The sequence below is a fragment of the Petaurus breviceps genome, unplaced genomic scaffold (genome assembly GCF_028583685.1).
Source record: "Petaurus breviceps papuanus isolate PSGF00001 unplaced genomic scaffold, PetGlider_PUasm1.0 175, whole genome shotgun sequence".
NCBI classification, from domain to species: Eukaryota; Metazoa; Chordata; class Mammalia; order Diprotodontia; family Petauridae; genus Petaurus; species Petaurus breviceps.
The window spans coordinates 34,399,552-34,420,094 of NW_027185764.1; the positions used below are offsets into that span (position 1 = coordinate 34,399,552).

The window sequence follows — 20,543 nt, forward strand, 5'->3', positions numbered from 1 at the left end:
GTTAAAAAATTCTGGGTTGTATTTTTCCTCAGAGATACATTTTAAAAAATCACTGAAACAATAAGTACTATCCATTAGTGTTTTTAAAGAAGACTTAACACTTATTAAACCATAGATAGTCATGGTGTCCACAATGTCAAATTTAGTTTCTCACAAATGGTGGACAATCAAATAATAGTCCACTTTAGTAAAACAATAACAGCAACAAATTATTCACATGGTCAGGTGATTTGCATGTATATGTATCTATCTATCTATCTATCTATCTATCTATGTGGCAATATATATTACCGATATTTACTAGTGAAGATAGTTATTTAAATAATAATGATGGTAGAACAGACTATTATCTCCAGTTGTAATTGGAATACTACAAAAAAAAAACCAACCTAATATTCTTCCAAAGTAATACCTGCAAACACAGTGTTCCTTTGAAATGAATATTATGTTGCTTGCTCTGGTCATATTTACTTATCTGATGATTTTTCAGGAGTATTATATTGTCTTTTGTATTATTTTGATTGTTCCAATAAATAATACTGCCTTTTGAGTAAGACCTTGAAAATCAGATTCATTATTTGCTTCATTCAGAGAGAAACTTTTTTTTAATCAAGATAGTTTTATAGGCAGTGTGGCATAATGAATAGAGATCTGACTTTGGAGTCAGGAAGAGCGGTTTTCAATTTCAACCTCTAAGACATGCTAGTCATGTGACCTTGGACAAATCACACTCCGCAATGCCCCAGGGAGTTTACCAGGACTGTAAATTTTAAAATACTTGCTATTTGCATTGGTAGAAGGAGTTTACTCACTGGGAATTCCTTACACCAATGAAATCACAGGTCCAAGAGCAGACACAGAAGCCTAAAAGCTGCTTATAATATTAATCTAATAAATTAGATTAAAGGTAGTTGAAAGTTCCATTTTATCATCTTTTGGTTGACTAACAATACACAATCAAATAATTCGGCTGACCTGTATTGATTCTGTTCTATTTGACTAGAATTAGAATTTAAAGTAGAGAAAAAGATCAAGATATAAACAGGAGCAGAGCTTTACAAATAATTATGCTTGATGTGATGAAAAAGTAATATTTGCTTTACAAATAGGTTAAGTTATTCATTCCACAACATTTACCAAGATTTAGAGACTAAGTCTATGTGGCACCAAACAGCTTATCACCTTTATCTATCTAGTCCTTTTAAAAATAGATTTAATTGGTTATTAGACTGAATTGGCTAGCTGAACTCATGCAAAATAGACTTTTTAGTCTAATATTTCTTAGGATAAACTTTTTATCCTTGACCTGAGACTCATCTGCTTCAAGGACTTCGAAGAAAGGCGCTCATCCCTGCCAAACCCTAGACTGCACATTCCATTAAACAGCCTCAAGCTGTGAGCATGGCCTTCATGGCCCTGGTTTCCCCCTTGCAATCTCCAGAACTGCAGTTAAAATGGAAAAGGCAAGGTCTAAATGGGATTTAAAATAGTTCTAGGGAATGGAAGACAAATAATCGCAGTAAAATGAGGAGAATTTAGGAAAAGTTCTAGTGTGCCTATCGATGAACTTAATAACCTCCAGATAACGCAACGTCTCTGATAGTTTTCCCCTGGGTTTCTGAATGTAATTAACACTCAGAAAGTTTGAGTTTAGTTTTGACCATTTTTTCTTTGTGGATATGGCTTAATGTCATCTTGAGTGGTGCTTTTTCAACCCTAATGTAATTTTTTTTACAGCTTTACAAATATTTTAACCTTTTCTTTTCAGGTTCAATTACTCCAGCATTTTCAAATTGAGAAATACTTAGATTATATTTCTATTTCATATATATTGGCTTATTATTTAAATATTTTCAGCAACTATTATATCTCCTACCTAGACATATGAACATTTTGAACTTAAACAACTGTGATGAAGTACATACAAGTACACACTAATAATAAAACCAAGTTATTAAAATAAACTGCCCAATTATCTTAACTGGACAAAATGCATATTTAAAGTGTAATAAAAACTGAAGGTCTTTAAAAAAGATGTCTCTTCGTAAGTACATGTTTGGTTCTGCATTTTATTTATACGCTAAAAGTTGAATTTTGGGCAACATATGTCAATCATGTTTTGTTTTGTTTTGTTTTGCTTTTAAGTGAGGAAGGTACTGTATTTATAATATGAAAAGTTGAGGTTTCATTTTTAGGAGAGGTTTTTGTATTTTGGTTTAATCACCTGCATTAGAGTTTAATCCATATGTTGCTTTTCTTCAAGTATAGTTTAAAGGAATACATTTGGAACGTGTTTTGGGAAAAGCATATTAATGTAGCAGAAGAGACTTCAGTGCACACTTTCGAAGAAATACAGTTTCTGGGCATTAAGTGGTAAAAGGCAATAATAATTCAAATGATGGTAACAAGCCAATCTGCTAAAAAGAATGCATGTTCTGTGTACCCAGCCATTCCACATGAACTAACCCTGTTTAAAAGAATACATTTCCATTCACTGTGCACATGTTTAATCGTTTTTGACTAAAATCAATTGCCATATCATGCCGACTAAATCTGCCATAGACTACTTCAGTCGCCAGAGATAGTGCAAAATTTAATTTTAAAATAATAGTGAAAAAATTATTCAGATAATTTATTATAATTTATAATAAATGCAAAATTGCAAAAAGAAACACTCCAGAAAGTAACATTACTTGTGCAGTATCTCCTAATTGCTATCACAAAATTTATATTATTTTAGGAATATTGTGATATTTGAATGCTAAAAAATGTAAATATCTCAAGGATGAGACTAATTATTTGTCTTCCTCCCCTGAACTTCATAGGACGTGACCTCTGCAAAACTAACCCATGCCTTAATGGAGGAACCTGTTATACCAGAGATACTACTTATGTATGCACCTGTGTACCAGGATACAGTGGAGACCAGTGTGAATTTGGTAAGATGCCATTGGCCAAAAGTATTTTACTAAAACCAGGCAGTAGTCAGCATTTAGTATTAGGATTTCTGAGAACCAGAGATATACTAACATATAAAGCTCATATTTGTACTAGCAAAGTAAAGTACAAAAGTTGGGCCATGATTTAATAACTGGTAAAACATCAGTTTTGTGTTTATTTATTTGAATTATGGTACAATTGTTCAAGTATTTCACCTTGCTGGTGAAGATTCAACCATGGTGTTGATTAAATAAAATCTTTTTATGTGTATTATACACACATATTTTTCTGATTCATTTATGTATCAGCAAATCCTGGATTATACTTCCCCCCCCCTCAAAATGCCATATTCAAATGATACTTTTAAGCAGGAGCATATGCTTCAAACTTGTAAAGGAGAGTGGAGGAGACTCTCTTGCTTTTTCCCGAACTCCTGCCTGATTTATACAAAGAGAAAAAATATTTGGTTTCCTCTGGAACTTTTGTCCTAGGTGTATAGAATTGTGATTAAATTGATAACATCTTACTTTTGCTATCCATTGAAGGGTAGTGGATAGGTTCCTTGGAGATTTATCCACCCATCCGTCCATCCGTCCATCTGTCCATCCGTCCATCCGACTATCTGTCTATCCGTTTGTCTGTCTGTCTGTCTACCTATCTATCTATCAATCTATCTGTCTGTCTGTCTCTGTCTGTCTGTCTATCCATCCATCCATCCATCCATCCATCCATCCATCCATCCATCCATCCATCCAGCTACCTACCTATCATCTCCTTACATTTCTCATGGAGGTTAGGGCTAACGATATGCTATACTTTGAATAGATGGCATATTTAACTCTTGATCCTTAAGTAACTATTTCAGAAAACATACCTGGAAACTTTGTTGCTTGTTAGATAAAGAGATTCTCCACCAGAAAGGGGCCTCCATATATTCATAGGCTCCCTATGATGCAGGTTCTGTATGATGACTGATTCTCAGTTAAGAACCAGACTGCAAGTCAGTTAGAGCTCAGATGACCCACCAAAGAAGAAGTGGATCCCACTCTCTGATGTTTAATGATCTCCTTTCTAACTAAAGAGAAATTACTTTTGTCAACTCCCCCACTAGGTACTCCATTTTGTAAATGTGTTCTTGAGGGCTTATGTGATTTTTCTGTAGATTTTGATGAGTGCCAGTCCAACCCCTGCAGGAATGGAGCCACCTGTGTTGACGGTTTTAATACATTCACGTGCCTCTGCCTTCCAAGCTATGTTGGTGCTCTTTGTGAACAAGGTAAGTCCTATTATAATGTTTTAATAATGATCATTTGCATTATTACATTTTAAAGTTTTGTTACGTTATATTAGGAGAAATTGGGTATTTTTGATGTTATTACCCTTATTTCACATACTCTTTTCAATAATAAAATCACGGGTGATCTGAATACCTCAGTTTCCTCACTTGCTGCGGTACCATATGACCTATGTTAATCAATAATCAATCGATGTTTATTAAGCACCTACTATTTGTCAGGCACTGCAAATTCTTTTCTTCCTTCAGCTAACTCCAGATGTTAGTGCTCTGATAGTCCTACTGGTTTTTTGCTGCTCTCACTTCTCATTTATCAACTATATTCCCTACCAATGCTACTAGGAGCCTATGAGAGAGGATATAGACATTTTCCTTCCTCCCTTATCTTACTCACTGTAAGTAATATATGATCTCTTTTCAAGTATTTTAAAGATTTTCAGTAAAGTATACGGTACACAAAAACACACAGGGAGGTTATGATAATTTTTAAAGCATGGAGGGAGGTATTTATAAGTCCCAAAGATCTTATTGGATAATTTTGAGTCTCTATGTAAACTATAGAAAGCAAGCCGCTTGTGTCACCCCCTATACTCAATAAACTTCAATAGCTCCCTCTTGCTTCCAGGACCAAATACAAAATGCTCTGTTTGGGGTTCAGAGCCCTTCATTATCGGATACTCTCCCACCTTTCTGGTCTTCTTATGCCTTACTCCTTGACATGTACTCTTTAATCCAGTGACACTGGCCTCCTGGCTGTTCCATGAACAAGACACTCCATCTCTTGGCTCCAAGTGTTTGCTCAGACTCTCCCCCATGCCCAGAATGCTCTCTCTTCTCTGTTCTGTCTACTGACCTTTCTGATTTCCTTTAAGTCCCAACTAAAATCCCATCATTCACAAAAAAGGCTTCCCTAATATTTCTTAATTGGTGTGCCTTCCCTCTGTTAATTATTTCCTGTTTGCCCTATATATAGCCTGCTTTGTATATATTTGTTTGCATGTTTCTCCTCATCGGATTGAGGGTTCCTTGAAGGCAGGGACCATTTTTTGTCTCTTTTGTACCCCTAGTGCTCAGCACAGTGCCTAGAACATAGTACGAACTTAATAAAATAACACTTAAAATGAAAAGCACTTAAAAAATAAAACTTGGGGCAGCTAGGTGGTGCAGTGAATAGAGCACTGGCCCTGGAATCAGGAGGACCTGAGTTCAAATACGGCCTCAGACACTTAAAAAACTTAACTAGCTGTGTGACCTTGGGCAAGTCACTTAACCCCAATTGCCTTGCCTTTCCCCCTCAAAAAAAGAAAAGAAAAGGAAACTTGATTCCCAGTTTTCCTCTTCCTTTCTGACAAATACTTTCTGCTGTCATCCAGCCTACTCTTCTTGGGTTGAACGTTTCTTCTTGGGGAAATAGTGTCAAGTATTTTATTTATTTCTTTTGCCTTGGCATATTTCGTTTGATAGGGCTGTTATATGTCTAAGCTTTTATAGCCAAGTCTTCTTTAACCCTTGCTTTGGTTGTGAAGATCAATTGTCTATGATGGGTGTATCCTTTTCTTCCCTTAACCCCCTACTTAATAAAGGATCATGTTGCACTTCTGCATAACACTTGCTTTACAGCAATGTCCTTCATCTCTATTTCTCTGGCCAAGAACATTCAGAAGTTCTGTTTTGTTGCTGGTTTTGTTGTTTTTACCTAGATGATAAAGACCTAACTTTAATTATTTTCTCATGATTGTTCCACTTGAGTTTTTTTAGCCAGCCCTAATTTTGTGGGCATACTGTCTCCTGTAGATCTTGATGTTCTAACTCTGGAAATTCTCTCTCTCTGTCTCTCTGTCTCTCTGTCTCTCTCTCTCTGTCTCTCTGTCTCTCTCTCTCTCTCTCTCTCTCTCTCTCTCTCTCCCTCTCTCTCTCTCTCTCTCTCTCTCTCTCTCTCTCTCTCTCTCTCTCTCTCTCTCTCTCTCCATGTGCATCAGGAACACCCGAGGCCTTCTCATTTTCTTATCCTGTTTGATCTCATTCTGTGAACCTGGTTTCCCCATGTTGTTCCCAAACGGAATTTCCTTTCTTCTTACTCTGAGACCTCATGTGGACCTCTCTTTCCTTTCATCTAGCTGGTAGAAATGAAATGACAGACATTCCCCTTGGGTCCCATAAACTGTGGACACCTGTTCCTGGCCCAGCTGTTAGCCCCAACCAAGAGTTATGGATCATCTTCAGCTGCCCAGAACAATGACTTAGTAGAATCTATCTTCTCTATTGAAAACAAAACAGCACTAACTAACTCCTGAATCTCACGGTGCTTGTCACATAGTACATGCATAATAAATAGTCATTAATTGGTTAAGTGAAGATTACATGCTAATTAAAATAATAAGTAGCTAGCATTTATATGGCACTGAAAGGTATATAAAGTGAAATGCATATGATCTCATTTGAAACACCAACCTTACGAGGTGCTAGTATTATCCCATTTTCCAAATGGAGAAGCCGAGGACAAAAATAGCTAAGGAACTTGTAAAGAGTCACACAGCTAAGAAATGTCTGAGGCAGGATATGAACTCAGTTCTTCCTGACTTGGGATCTAATAGCAGCTTACAAAGCATGACCTTCCCGACCTTCCCCCCCCCACTTAAAAGAACACTATGCTTGGAAACGAAACAGCTAACATGTTGAGGAGGTGAAGTGATTCATTTTCAGAACCTCATAAATACATTTGCCCTGTTTATCCCTCCTTAGTTGATAGACAGGAACTGAAACACCTACACTGAGGGGTATTGAAAGACCGCCAGCTAATAATATAGTATTCTAGCCACAATTTCTATTATTTTAAGTAAAAGCTACCTTAATATCAGACTATGGTTTGGGCACTTGAGAGAACTGGGCTTATTTGTTGTATTTTTGTTTTGCTTTCACAAGGGAGGAAGGCTAAACGATGAGTTGTTTTTTAGTTACAGTTTCTGAAGCACAATCTGCCACAATGTTATCATAATTCATCATTTCATTAGTATGGATTGGGTGAAGCATAAAAGACAGCCAGAATGCTCTCACAATGATATTTTATGTACAGAAGAAACATCTATATTTCCTTTCAGAAAATTCTCAGCTCAGAATGGCTTTAGCACCTGATGCACTCTTATTTGCATTTTACGGCCAATCTGAGAGTACATGTTAGGTGGTTAATGGTAACATGTTTTCATTCATCAATCAGAAACAGATTGCATTCTCTGCACACTCAGCTTTGGAATTAAATTTCCTCCACGTAAAGTCTCAGAGTGCTTTGGGACCTGAGCAAAACATGGCCTGCCAAATTTCCATTCCAGACAAAATGAAAATGTATTAGAGATTCAGACAAAGCTATCTGGCAAGATTCTTTCTTTCCCAGCATCAGCCCAGACTTCTGTACAGTTAAGGGGCAACCCAACAGCAAAGCATGTACTTCAGGGATGAGTCTGTGTCTTGTTTTGCTTCATGGCGTGGCATGTACTATTTATTCTAGAAAAATAAACCATAAATATAATCATGGCCAATACAGGATCTTCCTCTTGAGAGAAAGAATTAGGGAAAGATGCCATTAGTTGAGGATTACCAAGGGGTGAGGCATTCAAATCATATCACCATCAGGATTCTGGTTTTTATTTATCCCAAGTGATGATGATGATTCAGCATATCTTATTCAGTCCAATTCCACAGCTGATTTAAAAGAGTCAGCTGTGGTTGGAGCATTGGGCTCAGGTACTGTATGCAATACAAAAAGTACAAGAGAGACTGACCCTTGTCCTCATGGACCTTATAGTCTAATAAGGGGAGATAGCAGACAACTATAGTTACTTACAAAGTACGAATATTAGAAAGATTTATGATTTCATCTGTGTAAAGGCATATTGTAACCTATCGCTTAGTAGAAAAGTCCTAGGAAGATGTCAGAGGCACTAGGAGATTACATGACTAGGCCAAGTTCACAGAGTTTGAAAGTATGAGAGGCAGAAATTGAACCCAGGTCATCCTGACTCCAAGTCTCCCAATCCATTAGGCTATGCATGAGGACAGGTGGGTGACGAAGTGTATAGAGTACTGGGTTTGGACTCAGGAAGACTCATCTTCCTGAATTTGAATCCAGTCTCAGCTGTGTGACCCTTGGGCAAGTCACTTAACCTTGTTTGCCTCAGTTTCCTCATATGTAAAATGAGTTGGAGAAGGAAATGACAAATCACTCCAATGTCTTTGCCAAGAAAAGTCCAAATGAGTTCATGAAGAGTGAGATACGACTGAAAAATAACAAGGTTCATAAGAAATGTGTTAGAAGAGCAAGAAAAATAGTTTAAGAGGTCAAAGACCATTACTTAACTGAGGAAATCAACAAAGGATTCTCAGTGGTGGTGACGTTGGAGTAAGGCTTTGAGCAATGGTGAGGTATTAACAGGTGCAGAAAGAACACCCACTTCTGGTCATAAGGACCATCACGTGTGAGGTTGGAAAATAGAAGGCATGTAATAAGGAGAATAGCAAGTAGTCTACTGGGTAAGAATATGTGGAAGGTCTTAAAGGGGAGAGGAGTCTATGTATGTTTACATAGACCAAAAAGTGTGAAATATGAGAAATAAGAAATGAAAGGAGCACAGGTAACTTTTTATTTAGATATATGCATGCAAACTTCAGGGCATACAAGCAGAGCTTTTAAAGGTGCTTTTAGGGTCTCTCTTCTCTCTCTGTGTGTCTCTGTCTCTGTCTCTGTTTCTGTCTGTCTGTCTGTCTCTTTCTCTTCTTTCTAAATCTCTCCCTCCCCTCTGTTCCCCTTCCCTCTGTTCCCCTCCATTCTCCTCCCCTCCATTCTCCTCTCTCTTCTCTTTGACATAACTGAGTCTCTATTTCTTTGGCTGATGGCAGTTGTTGGCATCAGTATCTACTCAGTTCTGGGAAACTCAGGAATGGAAAAGTGCACATGGGTGCAGTAATAACAGCAATGTAGGGAGAACCTCATAGGCTTGAATAGTTTCTCAGACTACATAGAGAAGAGACGATTTCACATTCAAATACACTCTCTTGGATAATTATCGGGAGCCAAAGTGCAAGATACGTTTGACCCCTGAGTAGTGGGTGCTTCCTTTACATTCTAGAGACAATACAATTGTCTCCTTTCTTTAATTCTTCTCCTTATAGATTCTAATGGAAACAAAGTATGACTTATGTAAAGATACTGAAGAAGCCAAATCTCCTATTCCTCTGTTCCTAGGGGAAACATTTCTAGAGAGCTGTGTCTTCAGCTCTTGTCATATGCAGGAGCTGGCTACGTTAAATCCATACACATAGCTAAATATGAGGCCCAGTATAGTAATAAATCAAGACACTTTTAAAGCCTCATTGATTGTGTTTAAAGAGTAGAAAACCTTTCCATATTTCAAACAGGCTGTGAGAAATTCACAACCAAAGTAGCTGCTTTTCGGTTCAATCATATAGATGTCAATTCTCTCCTGGTTGGCAAAAAAGCTAAATGGCATTTTTTGCTTACCTCACGTCCCATTGGAACTCTGAGTTTAGGCCGAAGGTTGCAGTATCAGTACTAATTTTTCAAAATGATTACAGCCATGGTACCTACTGCAAACATTCAGATTACACGGGGCAACTATGTTAAATCACCAAATATAGACAAATTCAAGTATTTAGATAGTGTGCCAAAGAAAAACTGGATATAACATCTTGTTTTAATATGGTCTTCATTGCTTCTTTTAAATCTATTTTTAGTTGGATTTGGAGATGTAATTTCCATTGACATTATTTAGAACCAATCTAAGAGCATGGGGATGGGAGGGGAGGGTTATAAATTGAATCCAGGAAGCCAGAGGTATCAAACATTCCTGCAACACTCTGGAACCAGATTAAAACATAAAAATATGTAACAAAATAAACAAAAGTACAATAGAATATAGCTAATGTTAATATGTGCTCTTCTAAGTCAATATGAAGTTATTAGGGGAGCTTATGTATATCTCAGTGGCTCCATTTGAATTTAATTTAATACCACTGCTAAACGACATTAAATGCAAGATTGCTCGCTTTCTTTGTGAAAGAGTATCATGGTGATGCAAAATAACCTGTTGATCGGCCAAAGAAGGAGAAGCTAGGTGGTGTAATGTATAGAATGCCAGGCCTGGAGTCAGGAAGACTCATCTTCCTGAATTCAAATCTGGTCTCAGACACTTACTAGCTGTGTGACTCTGGGTAAGTCACTTAACCCTGTTTGCCTCAGTTTCCTCGCTGTAAAATGAACTGAAGAAGGAAATGACAAACCACTCCAGCATCTTTGCCAATGGGGTTACAAAGAGTCTGACACAACCGAAACTACTGAACAACAACAATAGGCAAAAGAAAATGAATTAGAGCAGCTGTGCAGCCCGGTGTGTAAAGTGCTGGCCCTGGAGCCAAGAGGACCTGAGTTCGGGATCTGGCCTCAGACACTTAACACAAAAAAACTAGCTGTGTAACCTTGGGCAAGTTACTTAACCCCAAATGCCCTCCAAAAAGGCAAACATAAATAAATAAATAAAACTGGGGAAGCTAGGTGACACAGTGAATAGAGCACCGGCCCTGGAGTCAGGAGTCCCTGAGTTCAAATCTGGCCTCAGACACTTAACACACAAACACACACACACACACACACACACACACACACACACAAACTAGCCGTGTGACCTTGGGCAAGTCACTTAACCCCAATTGCCCTCCAAAAAGAAAAAAAATTGAATTAGAAACAGGAAGCATGGGGCGGCTAGGTGGGACAGTGAATAGAGCAACGGCCCTGTAATCAGGAGGACCTGAATTCAAATTCTGCCTCAGACCCTTAACACAAAAACTAGCCATGTGACCTTGGGCAAGTCACTTAACCCCAATTGCCCTGCTTTCCCCCCTTCCAAAAGCAAAAAAAAAAAAGCATTTGGGGCTCTTTGTGGAGCAAAGAGGTAGGAAGGGTGATAATTATTAATCTTCTGTTTTAAAAAACCAGTCCCTATTTTCTACAAAATTTATCATAATTGTAAAGTTAAAGTAGAATGTTAATTTATATGCTACTGGCTTGGCTCTGTGCTTTATGTGATTAAATCCAAATTTCTAAAACTTGTTCTCCTCCCACACAACCTACCCCCCACATACACAAGACTTTTCTTTTCTTCTGAGAGCTTCCATGTCTACTTCCCCAGTGGGCAGTTAAAGGATTAGAGCCGCCAAATTCCTGCTGCATTCTTACACACTGCCTATTGTTTCCATACTAAATCTGCTTGTCATTTTTTGACTCCTTTTCTGTGAGACTTGGTGGTCTCCAAGCAAAAGTTATAATAAAAGCCAAAATGTCTACCAGACAGTCCTCAGAACAGTTAGTCCCTGTAACCAAACAATAACATGATAGACTAAACCAAAAAAAAAGACCTCAGCCTGCAAAGATAAACTACATCTGCTCCATGATTAGAGCATGAATCACCAAAATGGAAAGCGGAATCCCTTAGAATGCATGTTTTCACAGTCATGGAAAGAGCACTAAACTAGGAGATTCACACCCATTTTGGCCACTAAAAAGTTGATACGTTTGGCATAAATAACCTCCATGGGCCTTGGCTCTCTTGTCTATATAGTTAAAGGGCTGGAAGATATAACCCTTAAGGTTCTTTCTAATTCTATGATTCTCCTGTTTGATTACTTTTGAAACTTAATTAACATGTGGTTATTTGTATTGTTGTTCATCTTCTATTTTTGAGGGGGGCCAATGACATCGTGGGGTGATGTCTTGATTCGCATGTGAATTGGATTTTTTTACTCAATAAAGTAGAAAAACTTCACTAGATCTTAATAAAAGAGAAATTTATTATTAAAGATGAACATCCATCTATGTCTTCTCATCCCAACATTGAGGGTTCTTGTCCATTTTGACCCATGTTATCCCATAAGGAGGATGATAAAAATCAAATTGTCATAGTAGTCATCTGATCACTTTTTTAATGCTTGTTTTTTAGTACAGTTAAAATCAACCATTAAAATATTCTTTCAGAGTTCCCCTATCTTTATTAATTTTCATTCATTTACTCAATAAAAATGTTTTAGTTCTCATTTAGTAACTACCTCGAAAATGTCTTTCTTAGGCTGTATTAAATGCCAAAAATTTGGATAAAATTGAAATAATCAGCTGAATTGTTGGAACAGTGTGTTATCTTAATACTCACCATGATTTTTACCACTGTGGACAAATTTAAGTTCAGCCTTGACGTAACTAAACAAATTAAGAGTAGTTTTTATTCATACTGAACAATTTCTGGGTTATTAAACACGTTGATCTGATTTCATTGAATTAATTTCTTCCCCAGGCTTTCAGAAATATCTGAAGGTCAGGCATTCAGTTCTATTTGTTATTTCATTCTGTGTATCACTATCCCCCTTTCCTTGGAGGCAACATTTTCATATTAAACTTTAATGCACTCATACAAAGTTTCTTAATTGATTAGTATAAAAACTGGTTATTTCACCTGTGGCAAATCAGTCCCTCTCTTCTTATTTGTCTCAGTGAATGAAGATTTGGAAGTATCTTGGGAAGATCGCATCCTCTGATTTAGAAAGAAGGACAAAATGCTACAGCAATGTTTCAGATTCGTTTTACCCAAGAGAAGAGTTTTTCTCTTTAGAACAATGATCTCATGCTAGGTTACTTTAAAAAAGAGGGTTTAATTAGGCCCTTGAGGTATTTATGTGAGTAACTAGTACTGGCATAACTATCTAGTTTTTTTTGTTTTCTTTGAATGATTTATGTTAAGGTCCTAATGCTAACTCCTACTTGCACAAAAGGCTGGCTGGCCACATCTCCCCTTCAGTATTCAAATCCCCCAGAGGGGTTGCTGTTGTCTTTCTAATGAGATCACCCCAACATCAATTAACTTTTACAAAAAGATATTTACTGAAAAGATATAGCAAGAACAAATGTACAAAAACATCTCCCAAACTGGGGACCCAATCCCTGTCTCCTAGATTCCTGGGAAGAAAGTGCTTAAACTTCGTGCATTTGCTATAAAGTATTTCCCCCCAGCTCACTTCCACATTTAGCATATGTCCTGCACACGTTCACCTTTTGTTGAAGAGCCTGGTATCTTAGGCAACAGGTTGATTCATTACTGGAGTGAGTCAAGCATTCATCACAGGTGTGCTGGTGTACTAGGCTTAGCCTCAAGCAGACTCTGGAAGGGACTCTGATTCATAACCCTCTGGCAGTTAGCTCTTCTGGCCCTCAAAGCTTATGGTCACTGCTTCCTCCAATGCTTTTTCACTTGAGATCATGAAAGAACAGATGGACATGACAGAGACTGAAGCAATGGCAGGGCCATGAACTCAGAGGACATGAGGGTCAAGGAGTCTTCTCGACTGAGGCCTAACAGCCTGAGGCCTTTCTCCCCACCTTCAGACTCACAGAATTCCACCTTTCTCGCTTGAATGCAGCCAGGCAGAAAAAGAATTCAATCAAAAAGCCCTTCTTCACCATAGAGTAAGCAGACAGGAAACAGTTACAATATACCTGTGTATGTTCTGAAGTTCATGCCTATTATCAGGCATAACAAGTCTCTGCCAGGAGGATTACAGCAGACAAAACAATGATCATTCTTGAAGGATAGGATCCCCATTGACTAGTGCTAGCCCCATTATATTAGAGTTCATTTTTGTGGTGGGGGCTGGTGGTGTCCAGAACTCCCTGTGAGAAAATTCCCTCCATCAAGGCAAGTTGTCACCTTCTCTCCAACTTGAAGGCCCAGAGGATTACCTGTTTGGGATGCTGAGAAGTTGAGGAATTTGCCCAGGGTCATTCAGTCAGTATGTATCAGAGTTGGGCTCAAATACAGGTTGTTTCTGACATCAAAGATGGCTCTCTATCCACTAGAAACATTGCCTATTGTTCTCTCATGTAAATTAATTAGAACTCATAATTTACTTGGGGAAGAGTAGTGCCAATCTGACATTTCTCCAATTTCAAGATATGACCTGCTTGTATGTGTGTGTGTGTGTGTGTGTGTGTGTGTGTATGTACATGAAGGCACTGAATGCCTCAGTTGATCAACAGTGCTTTCAATTCAGTAGCAACTTTGCCCCAAATCATCTGGATATTCACCACTGCACACGAAGACAGTTGATTGAGCCTTTCTAATCTCTTTGATTTGGTGACACTTTGTAGACACAGCTCGAATCTTCAAGAGAGAGCTTTGCTTTGAGAGTCGCAGTATGTGAATACAGTTTGAGAATGTCTGAGATGAGATTTGTAAACTCCTGCTTTGTTCTATTTTTCCCCAGACACAGAGACATGTGATTATGGCTGGCACAAATTCCAAGGTCAGTGCTACAAATATTTTGCCCACCGTCGAACATGGGATGCTGCTGAAAGAGAGTGTCGGCTGCAGGGTGCCCATCTGACCAGTATCCTGTCTCATGAAGAACAACTATTTGTGAACCGTATGTATCAGCTAGATCCTTAGAGGGAGCACCTTGATTCAATATAGATTAAAATATGGCGCTAATGCGCATTGATGACATTCCTTTTAATGTCTTTAATTTTTTCCATTTAGTATGTGTGTGTGTTATTTCATTTATTGCACTGATTAAGATGCAACTGAAAGAAAAAAAAAGCAAACATCTTGCTTTTATTCTCTATTCCAGTGGTTCTTAACCTTATTTTTATTAACATTTTTTAACTTTTAAAAAAATTTGGATAGCTATATTCTTACATCACGGGTTTCCTTTGTAATATGTATTTTATATTATTTAAAACCAAACATCTGATAAGGGATCTCTGGACTTTTCCAGACTGTCAAAGGGGGTCCAGACTGTGAAAGAAGGTTAAAAACCTCTACTCTATAGCATCCTGAATTAATTATTAACACCTTTAAACCAAGGAGCTTGCTCTCTGCATAAATCAAACAAATACTTGGAGCTTGAAGGGCATGAAATTATGTTCTAGACATGTTTCATGTCCCTCAAATTTAAAGTCATAAAAATGAAATGAACATCAGGTCGACTCATTAAAAGTCAGGGAAAAAGAATGATTTTTAGGTGGATTGCGGGTGAAGTTTTCAGTTGCAACATGATTCCATGGTCTTCTTAACTTCCCAGAGATATCTGACATCACTCAAAAACCTCATGACTTGATTCAGTGGGAAGAGTCCTGGATATGGAGTCAGAGAACCTGGATTTGAAACCAGGCTCTTCTATTTTTGACCCATGAGACTTTGGGCAAGTTAATTGGTCTCTCTGGTCCTTAGTTTCCTCTTGTGTAAAATGAGGAAGCTGGAGTCGATGGCCTACAAAGCCCCTTTCTAGCTCTTAGCCTGAGATCCTCTAATTATATTTTACAAGCTATGCAGACAGATCTTGCATTGTGACACAAAATCCATCTTATTCTTCTTCCAGATGACTAGAAGGTCTTTGCTGAAAGTTTCATAGTTGCATTTTTGATGGGCAGAAAAATATCTGTTCTAGGTGTCCATTTTCTGATTTGGAGTGAGAACAAAACGTGTCACTTCCTCAGACCAAGTTGGCATGGAATCTGGAATATAACTTTGGGTTCCTGAAATTTTTGCTGTTTTGTTTGGCCTGTTTATGTTAACTAAAAATATCACTGGAAAATTTCTATTGTAACTGAGAGAAAATACTTATTTAATTTCAGTCAACTGCTGCAATGATTTCTCTCAACTAATTGCCACCACCTGACATTTTAGAGTTCTACAGTGAATTTGTAAGTTAGATGGCCAGTTTAAAGCATATGGGATTGAGGAAAAAAGATAACCAGTAATACTGCTAAGGAAAAAAAGGACTATTGGATGGTAGCCCATGAGTGCTTTTTATGAGCCCCTAAAATAGTTGCAGTCAGAGAAGAGGAAATGTGATTCATTTCAAAAATAATTTTCTTTTGATAAATTTTCTTCCATATATGGGAAAGTTAGTTTAAAAAAAAGACACATATCTGTGGTGTTTCCTGTCCCCTAGGTGTGGGCCATGATTATCAGTGGATAGGCCTCAACGATAAGATGTTTGAGCATGACTTCCGTTGGACAGATGGCAGCACACTGGTAAGACACTAACAGGAAGGCTAATTCAATTTATTTCAATTCAATAAACATCTATTAAGCAACCACTATGGGCTGGGTGCCATTCTAACCTGGGGGGGCCATACAAATACAAAAACCAGAGACTCCAGGCACTCAAGAAACTTACATTCTACTGGTTAACTCTTTAAGTTCCAAAGCTATGAAAGAGGTATTGAAAGTTTTTCTCCTATTACATACGAAGAAACTAGACTGGAGAGAAATCAAATATTTGAGCAGGATCACACTGACTTGTTCAAGTTATTGCAGAGCAATAGGAATCAGATCTTAGAACTGACTCACTACTACCCATGTGTACAAACACATGCACCCCTCACCCCACCCCACTCACACCAGCCCCAGCAGCACAGCTATTATCAATGCTTACTCTGTTCTTTTTGAGAGCAGAATGTATCAAGTCAGGTTCCCAGTAAAATGGACAACAAGGCTAAAACTCAGGAATAGTATAGTAGTAAATTGTATACTTTCACAAATAATTGCAAGACTTGCCGTGGTTCTAACTTTCAGGTGGGTCACCTTTCCTTTTTAAGCATGAAGGTAAAAATGAAAAGAAAGAAAAAAAGTACATGTATGAGAGGCCAATGTTATCTCCTTCTCTCCTGAAACTTTTTAAACAGACACCTACCTTTAGGCATGATTCAGTATTGTCCAGGCAAGAAGTATTCTCTCTCCCATTAAAAAAATGGCTGATTTATGGTAGTGTGAATTTCCGTCAATCAAAATACGTTGGTTGGAGGGGCGGCTGGGTGGCATGGTGAATAGTACACTGGCCCTGGAGTCAGGAGGACCTGAGTTCAAATTTGACCTCAGATACTTAACATTAAACTAGCTGCATGACCTTGGGCAAGTCACTTAATCCCACTTGCCCTACCTTCCCCCCCCCTCCAAAAAAGCAAAAAAAAAAATGTTGGTTGTTACTTTTCAATTTATTTTTCTTGTTTATCATCTATGTTGTATTTCTTCTTAAAGAAGTGAATGCCTTTCTCTTAGCATGCCCTGGCCACACTAACTGAATTAAGTTTCTCTAAATAAATCAGGGGCAAACTTAATGACTTATTGTCAGTAAGTTCTTTTAGAAATTTATGGTTTGATAAGGTGGTCAGAATGGTACAAATAAAATTTGTGATTTAGAAAAAAGAAATAAAGGCCAAATATCAAGTTGATTTTGAGGTTATTCTTTTGAATTACTTGAACTCTTTAAATTTTCTATCCCAAGTTTCCTGTGTTTAAATTATTGGCCTAATATAATGGTTCCATCCATGTAAATTCCATGAATTTGGGGAAATTTTACCATTTCCAGATCCTAAAGTGATGTCTGCCTATGAAAGGCACTTCAGCCTACATGCTTAGGATACCAACACAATTTACAAACAAATTTTAATTCTTAAAACTCTGTGAAATAGGTCATATAGATTTATAAAGTGAAAAGGTTTTGGTTAAATCATAGGTTCCAATTGATTTCAAACTGGAAGGGACATTAGAGGTGATCACCATATTTTACAGATATGGAAACTAATCCTCAGAGACTTTAAAGGACTTGTCCAAGATCCTAAAACTAGTAAATTTTGGAGGTGGATTGATCCTAGTTTCTTCTGACTCCAAGGCCACTATTCTTAATACTAAATGACACTTGACCTCAGCAATTCCTTTGGTACATATGTGTATATCTAATCCTCTCTGGTCAGTTATATGTATGGTTAATTTCCATGCTTTGTAAATTATAATCATGATATATTATTATGCTTATTCTGGTTTTGTTATTAGTTTGAAAGTCTCTCAAAGGTAGGGGCTGTTCTTGTTATTTCTTAGCAGAAACTAGGACCTTGTCAAATGGTATGTACTATGATAATCTTGTTGACTGTTACTACAAATTTTTCAAGTGTTGGAAAATAATTATTGAATTGCATTGTCTTTGGATAGATAGAGATGGTATTTGTTGAAGAGGGGGATGTATCTAAGCATCTGAACCTTCTGGTTAATTGAGTCAAGGAAGGAAGGAAACAAGCATTTATTAAGCTTTTTGTCTGTAATTGTGCTTAATGCTTTCAAATATTAATTAATTCATCTTCTCAGGCATTGAGGAATCTGAGGCAAGCAGAGATTAAGTGACTTGCCCAGATTCATACAGCTACTAAGTGTTTAAAGCTGTATTTGGACTCAGGTCTTCCTGGCTACAAGTCCAATGTTCTATCCACTGTACCATCTAGCTGCCTAGCTAGTAAATAGTTAGTTATAAACTCTAAAAAGCAATTGGTAGCCTATGAATGAATATGCTTTAAGCAGGACTGGTGTTGGGCGCTTTTCCTAGGTTTCTTACTATGGTTGATGGGGAAGAGAAATGCTCATAATATCACATCTGATCCTCACAACAACCCTGAGAAGTGTTATTATTATCATCATTCCCATTTTTACAGATGAGGAGACCAAGGGAGATTAACTGACTTGCCCAAGGTCACATAGCTAATAAACGTCTAAGGCAGGATTTGAACTCAGGTATTCCTTGGTCTAAGTCTAGGATTCTTTCTACTGTGCTACAAAGCTACCTTGCATAGAAGATCTACCCAGTGCAATGGAGACTTTCCTCTAGTTCTTCTAATTATACCATGACTTATTTCAACATTGGAGCTATTCATTTGTCACACCTCAATCTTACTCCATGACTGGCCTCATGTTTCAGCCATTCGTGACTTTTACATTGTCCCTGCCCTCTCTCATAGGCAAGTCATGGTTGCTCATTTAGTGCAGCTTGCTTTCTCCCACCACACCTCTTCCCCTAGCCTTATGTCACCTTTACCTGAGGGCTGTCATCCATGATCTCTGTCTCTAAAACATACCTATGCACACACATGTGTATACATACAAAACACACACACGTATACACACATACATGCATGGGACATATGTGTGGACATGTAGATATGTTTATATATGTATGTGTATAAGTATATGTGTGTGTGTGTATGAAAAAAACTCTATAAATTTCCCATCCAACTGCATTTCATAACCTGGAAATAGATACTCTTCATCTGCTTGGTTTTTTCCTGTGTGTAGGTTAAACTCTTTAGAGTACTTATAGATCTTATTTAGGAAACTTTGACATGTTTCAGGGCTTTAATAAGTATAATGTGATTTGCAAACAGGAGTATCAGTGGGACTCCATCATCTATAAGGAACAGAGAGAATCTTTCTCTTCCTATATACACATATATAACCTCACAATTCATTCAAGTATATATTCAGTAATATATTCATATGCATATACATACATAAAACATAGTATATATGTATATACAGATGCTTTGATATAAATATACATATACATACACATGCACTTTCTACTCAAGATGACTGGCTCAAAGCACAATTTTGAGTTTTATGGGTAGCTAGAAATTCTTCTCTTTGAGTCAGATAAGAAGATGAGATAGGGTGCAGGTGAGACAGGATAATTGGATTAACTTGAAATGTTTGGTTTTGATTCTGTCTAATCTATGCAGGCATAAGCTCAGTAAAGTTCTGCTCTTATTTATCTTTATTAATTAAAGAGACAAAAATACTGTGAAGAAAACAACTTGTGAAAATTTCTTTAAATGGGGATAAGTCTAGAACTGGTAGAGAAACAAAAAGTGGACTCTGGTGAAAGATGGAATTTTTGTCATCTTCTCCAAGTTATTTGTGCCGATTTACCCCCAAAACATCAAATGGAATGCATACAAAAACAAAGTTCCTCAAATAAACCCTACAAGCTTATCCAGAAAAGTTAAAGTTGACAGACACTTACTTTACTCCTAATTCTTCCTTTGTGAAAAATAAAAGTGCATTAAGAAGTGTCCCTCCACTTTGAACATTTTGGAGCATGAAAAGACCATCTGCCCAACAGACTGTCCTTCCCCCTCCCAAATTTTTTTTGACTCATCTCAGTCCCACTTTCCTGTTTTTTAACCACTGTTGTCCCCTCCCTCAGTCTCCTTCCTTTAGAGACAGCCTAGGTGTCTCTTGAACTCATTTGTAGCTGTTTTCTACAGCTACTATTCCTTGTAACTTATTCCATGTCTGTCTTTGTATCAAATAGTACTCCATTCTTTCTTTCTTTTCCTTCCTTCATTTCTCACTTTTTCTCCCTTTCTCCCTCTTCCCTCTCTTCCTTCCCTCTCTTCCTTCCTTCCCTCTCTTCCTTCCTTCCTTCCCTC

The 20,543-nt window shown here is 37.6% G+C and overlaps 1 protein-coding gene across 3 annotated transcripts in view; it reads left to right on the forward strand.

Annotated features, from left to right (window-relative positions):
- VCAN (versican) overlaps nucleotides 1-20,543 on the forward strand; it is a 138,602-nt gene that overhangs the window by 89,172 nt on the left and 28,887 nt on the right. For all 3 annotated transcript variants that reach the window (XM_069085061.1, XM_069085059.1, XM_069085062.1), the window contains 4 exons: nucleotides 2,826-2,939; nucleotides 4,103-4,216; nucleotides 14,549-14,707; nucleotides 16,238-16,320. In XM_069085061.1, the coding sequence (XP_068941162.1) occupies nucleotides 2,826-2,939; nucleotides 4,103-4,216; nucleotides 14,549-14,707; nucleotides 16,238-16,320 (470 nt within the window). The remainder of the gene's footprint in view (nucleotides 1-2,825; nucleotides 2,940-4,102; nucleotides 4,217-14,548; nucleotides 14,708-16,237; nucleotides 16,321-20,543) is intronic.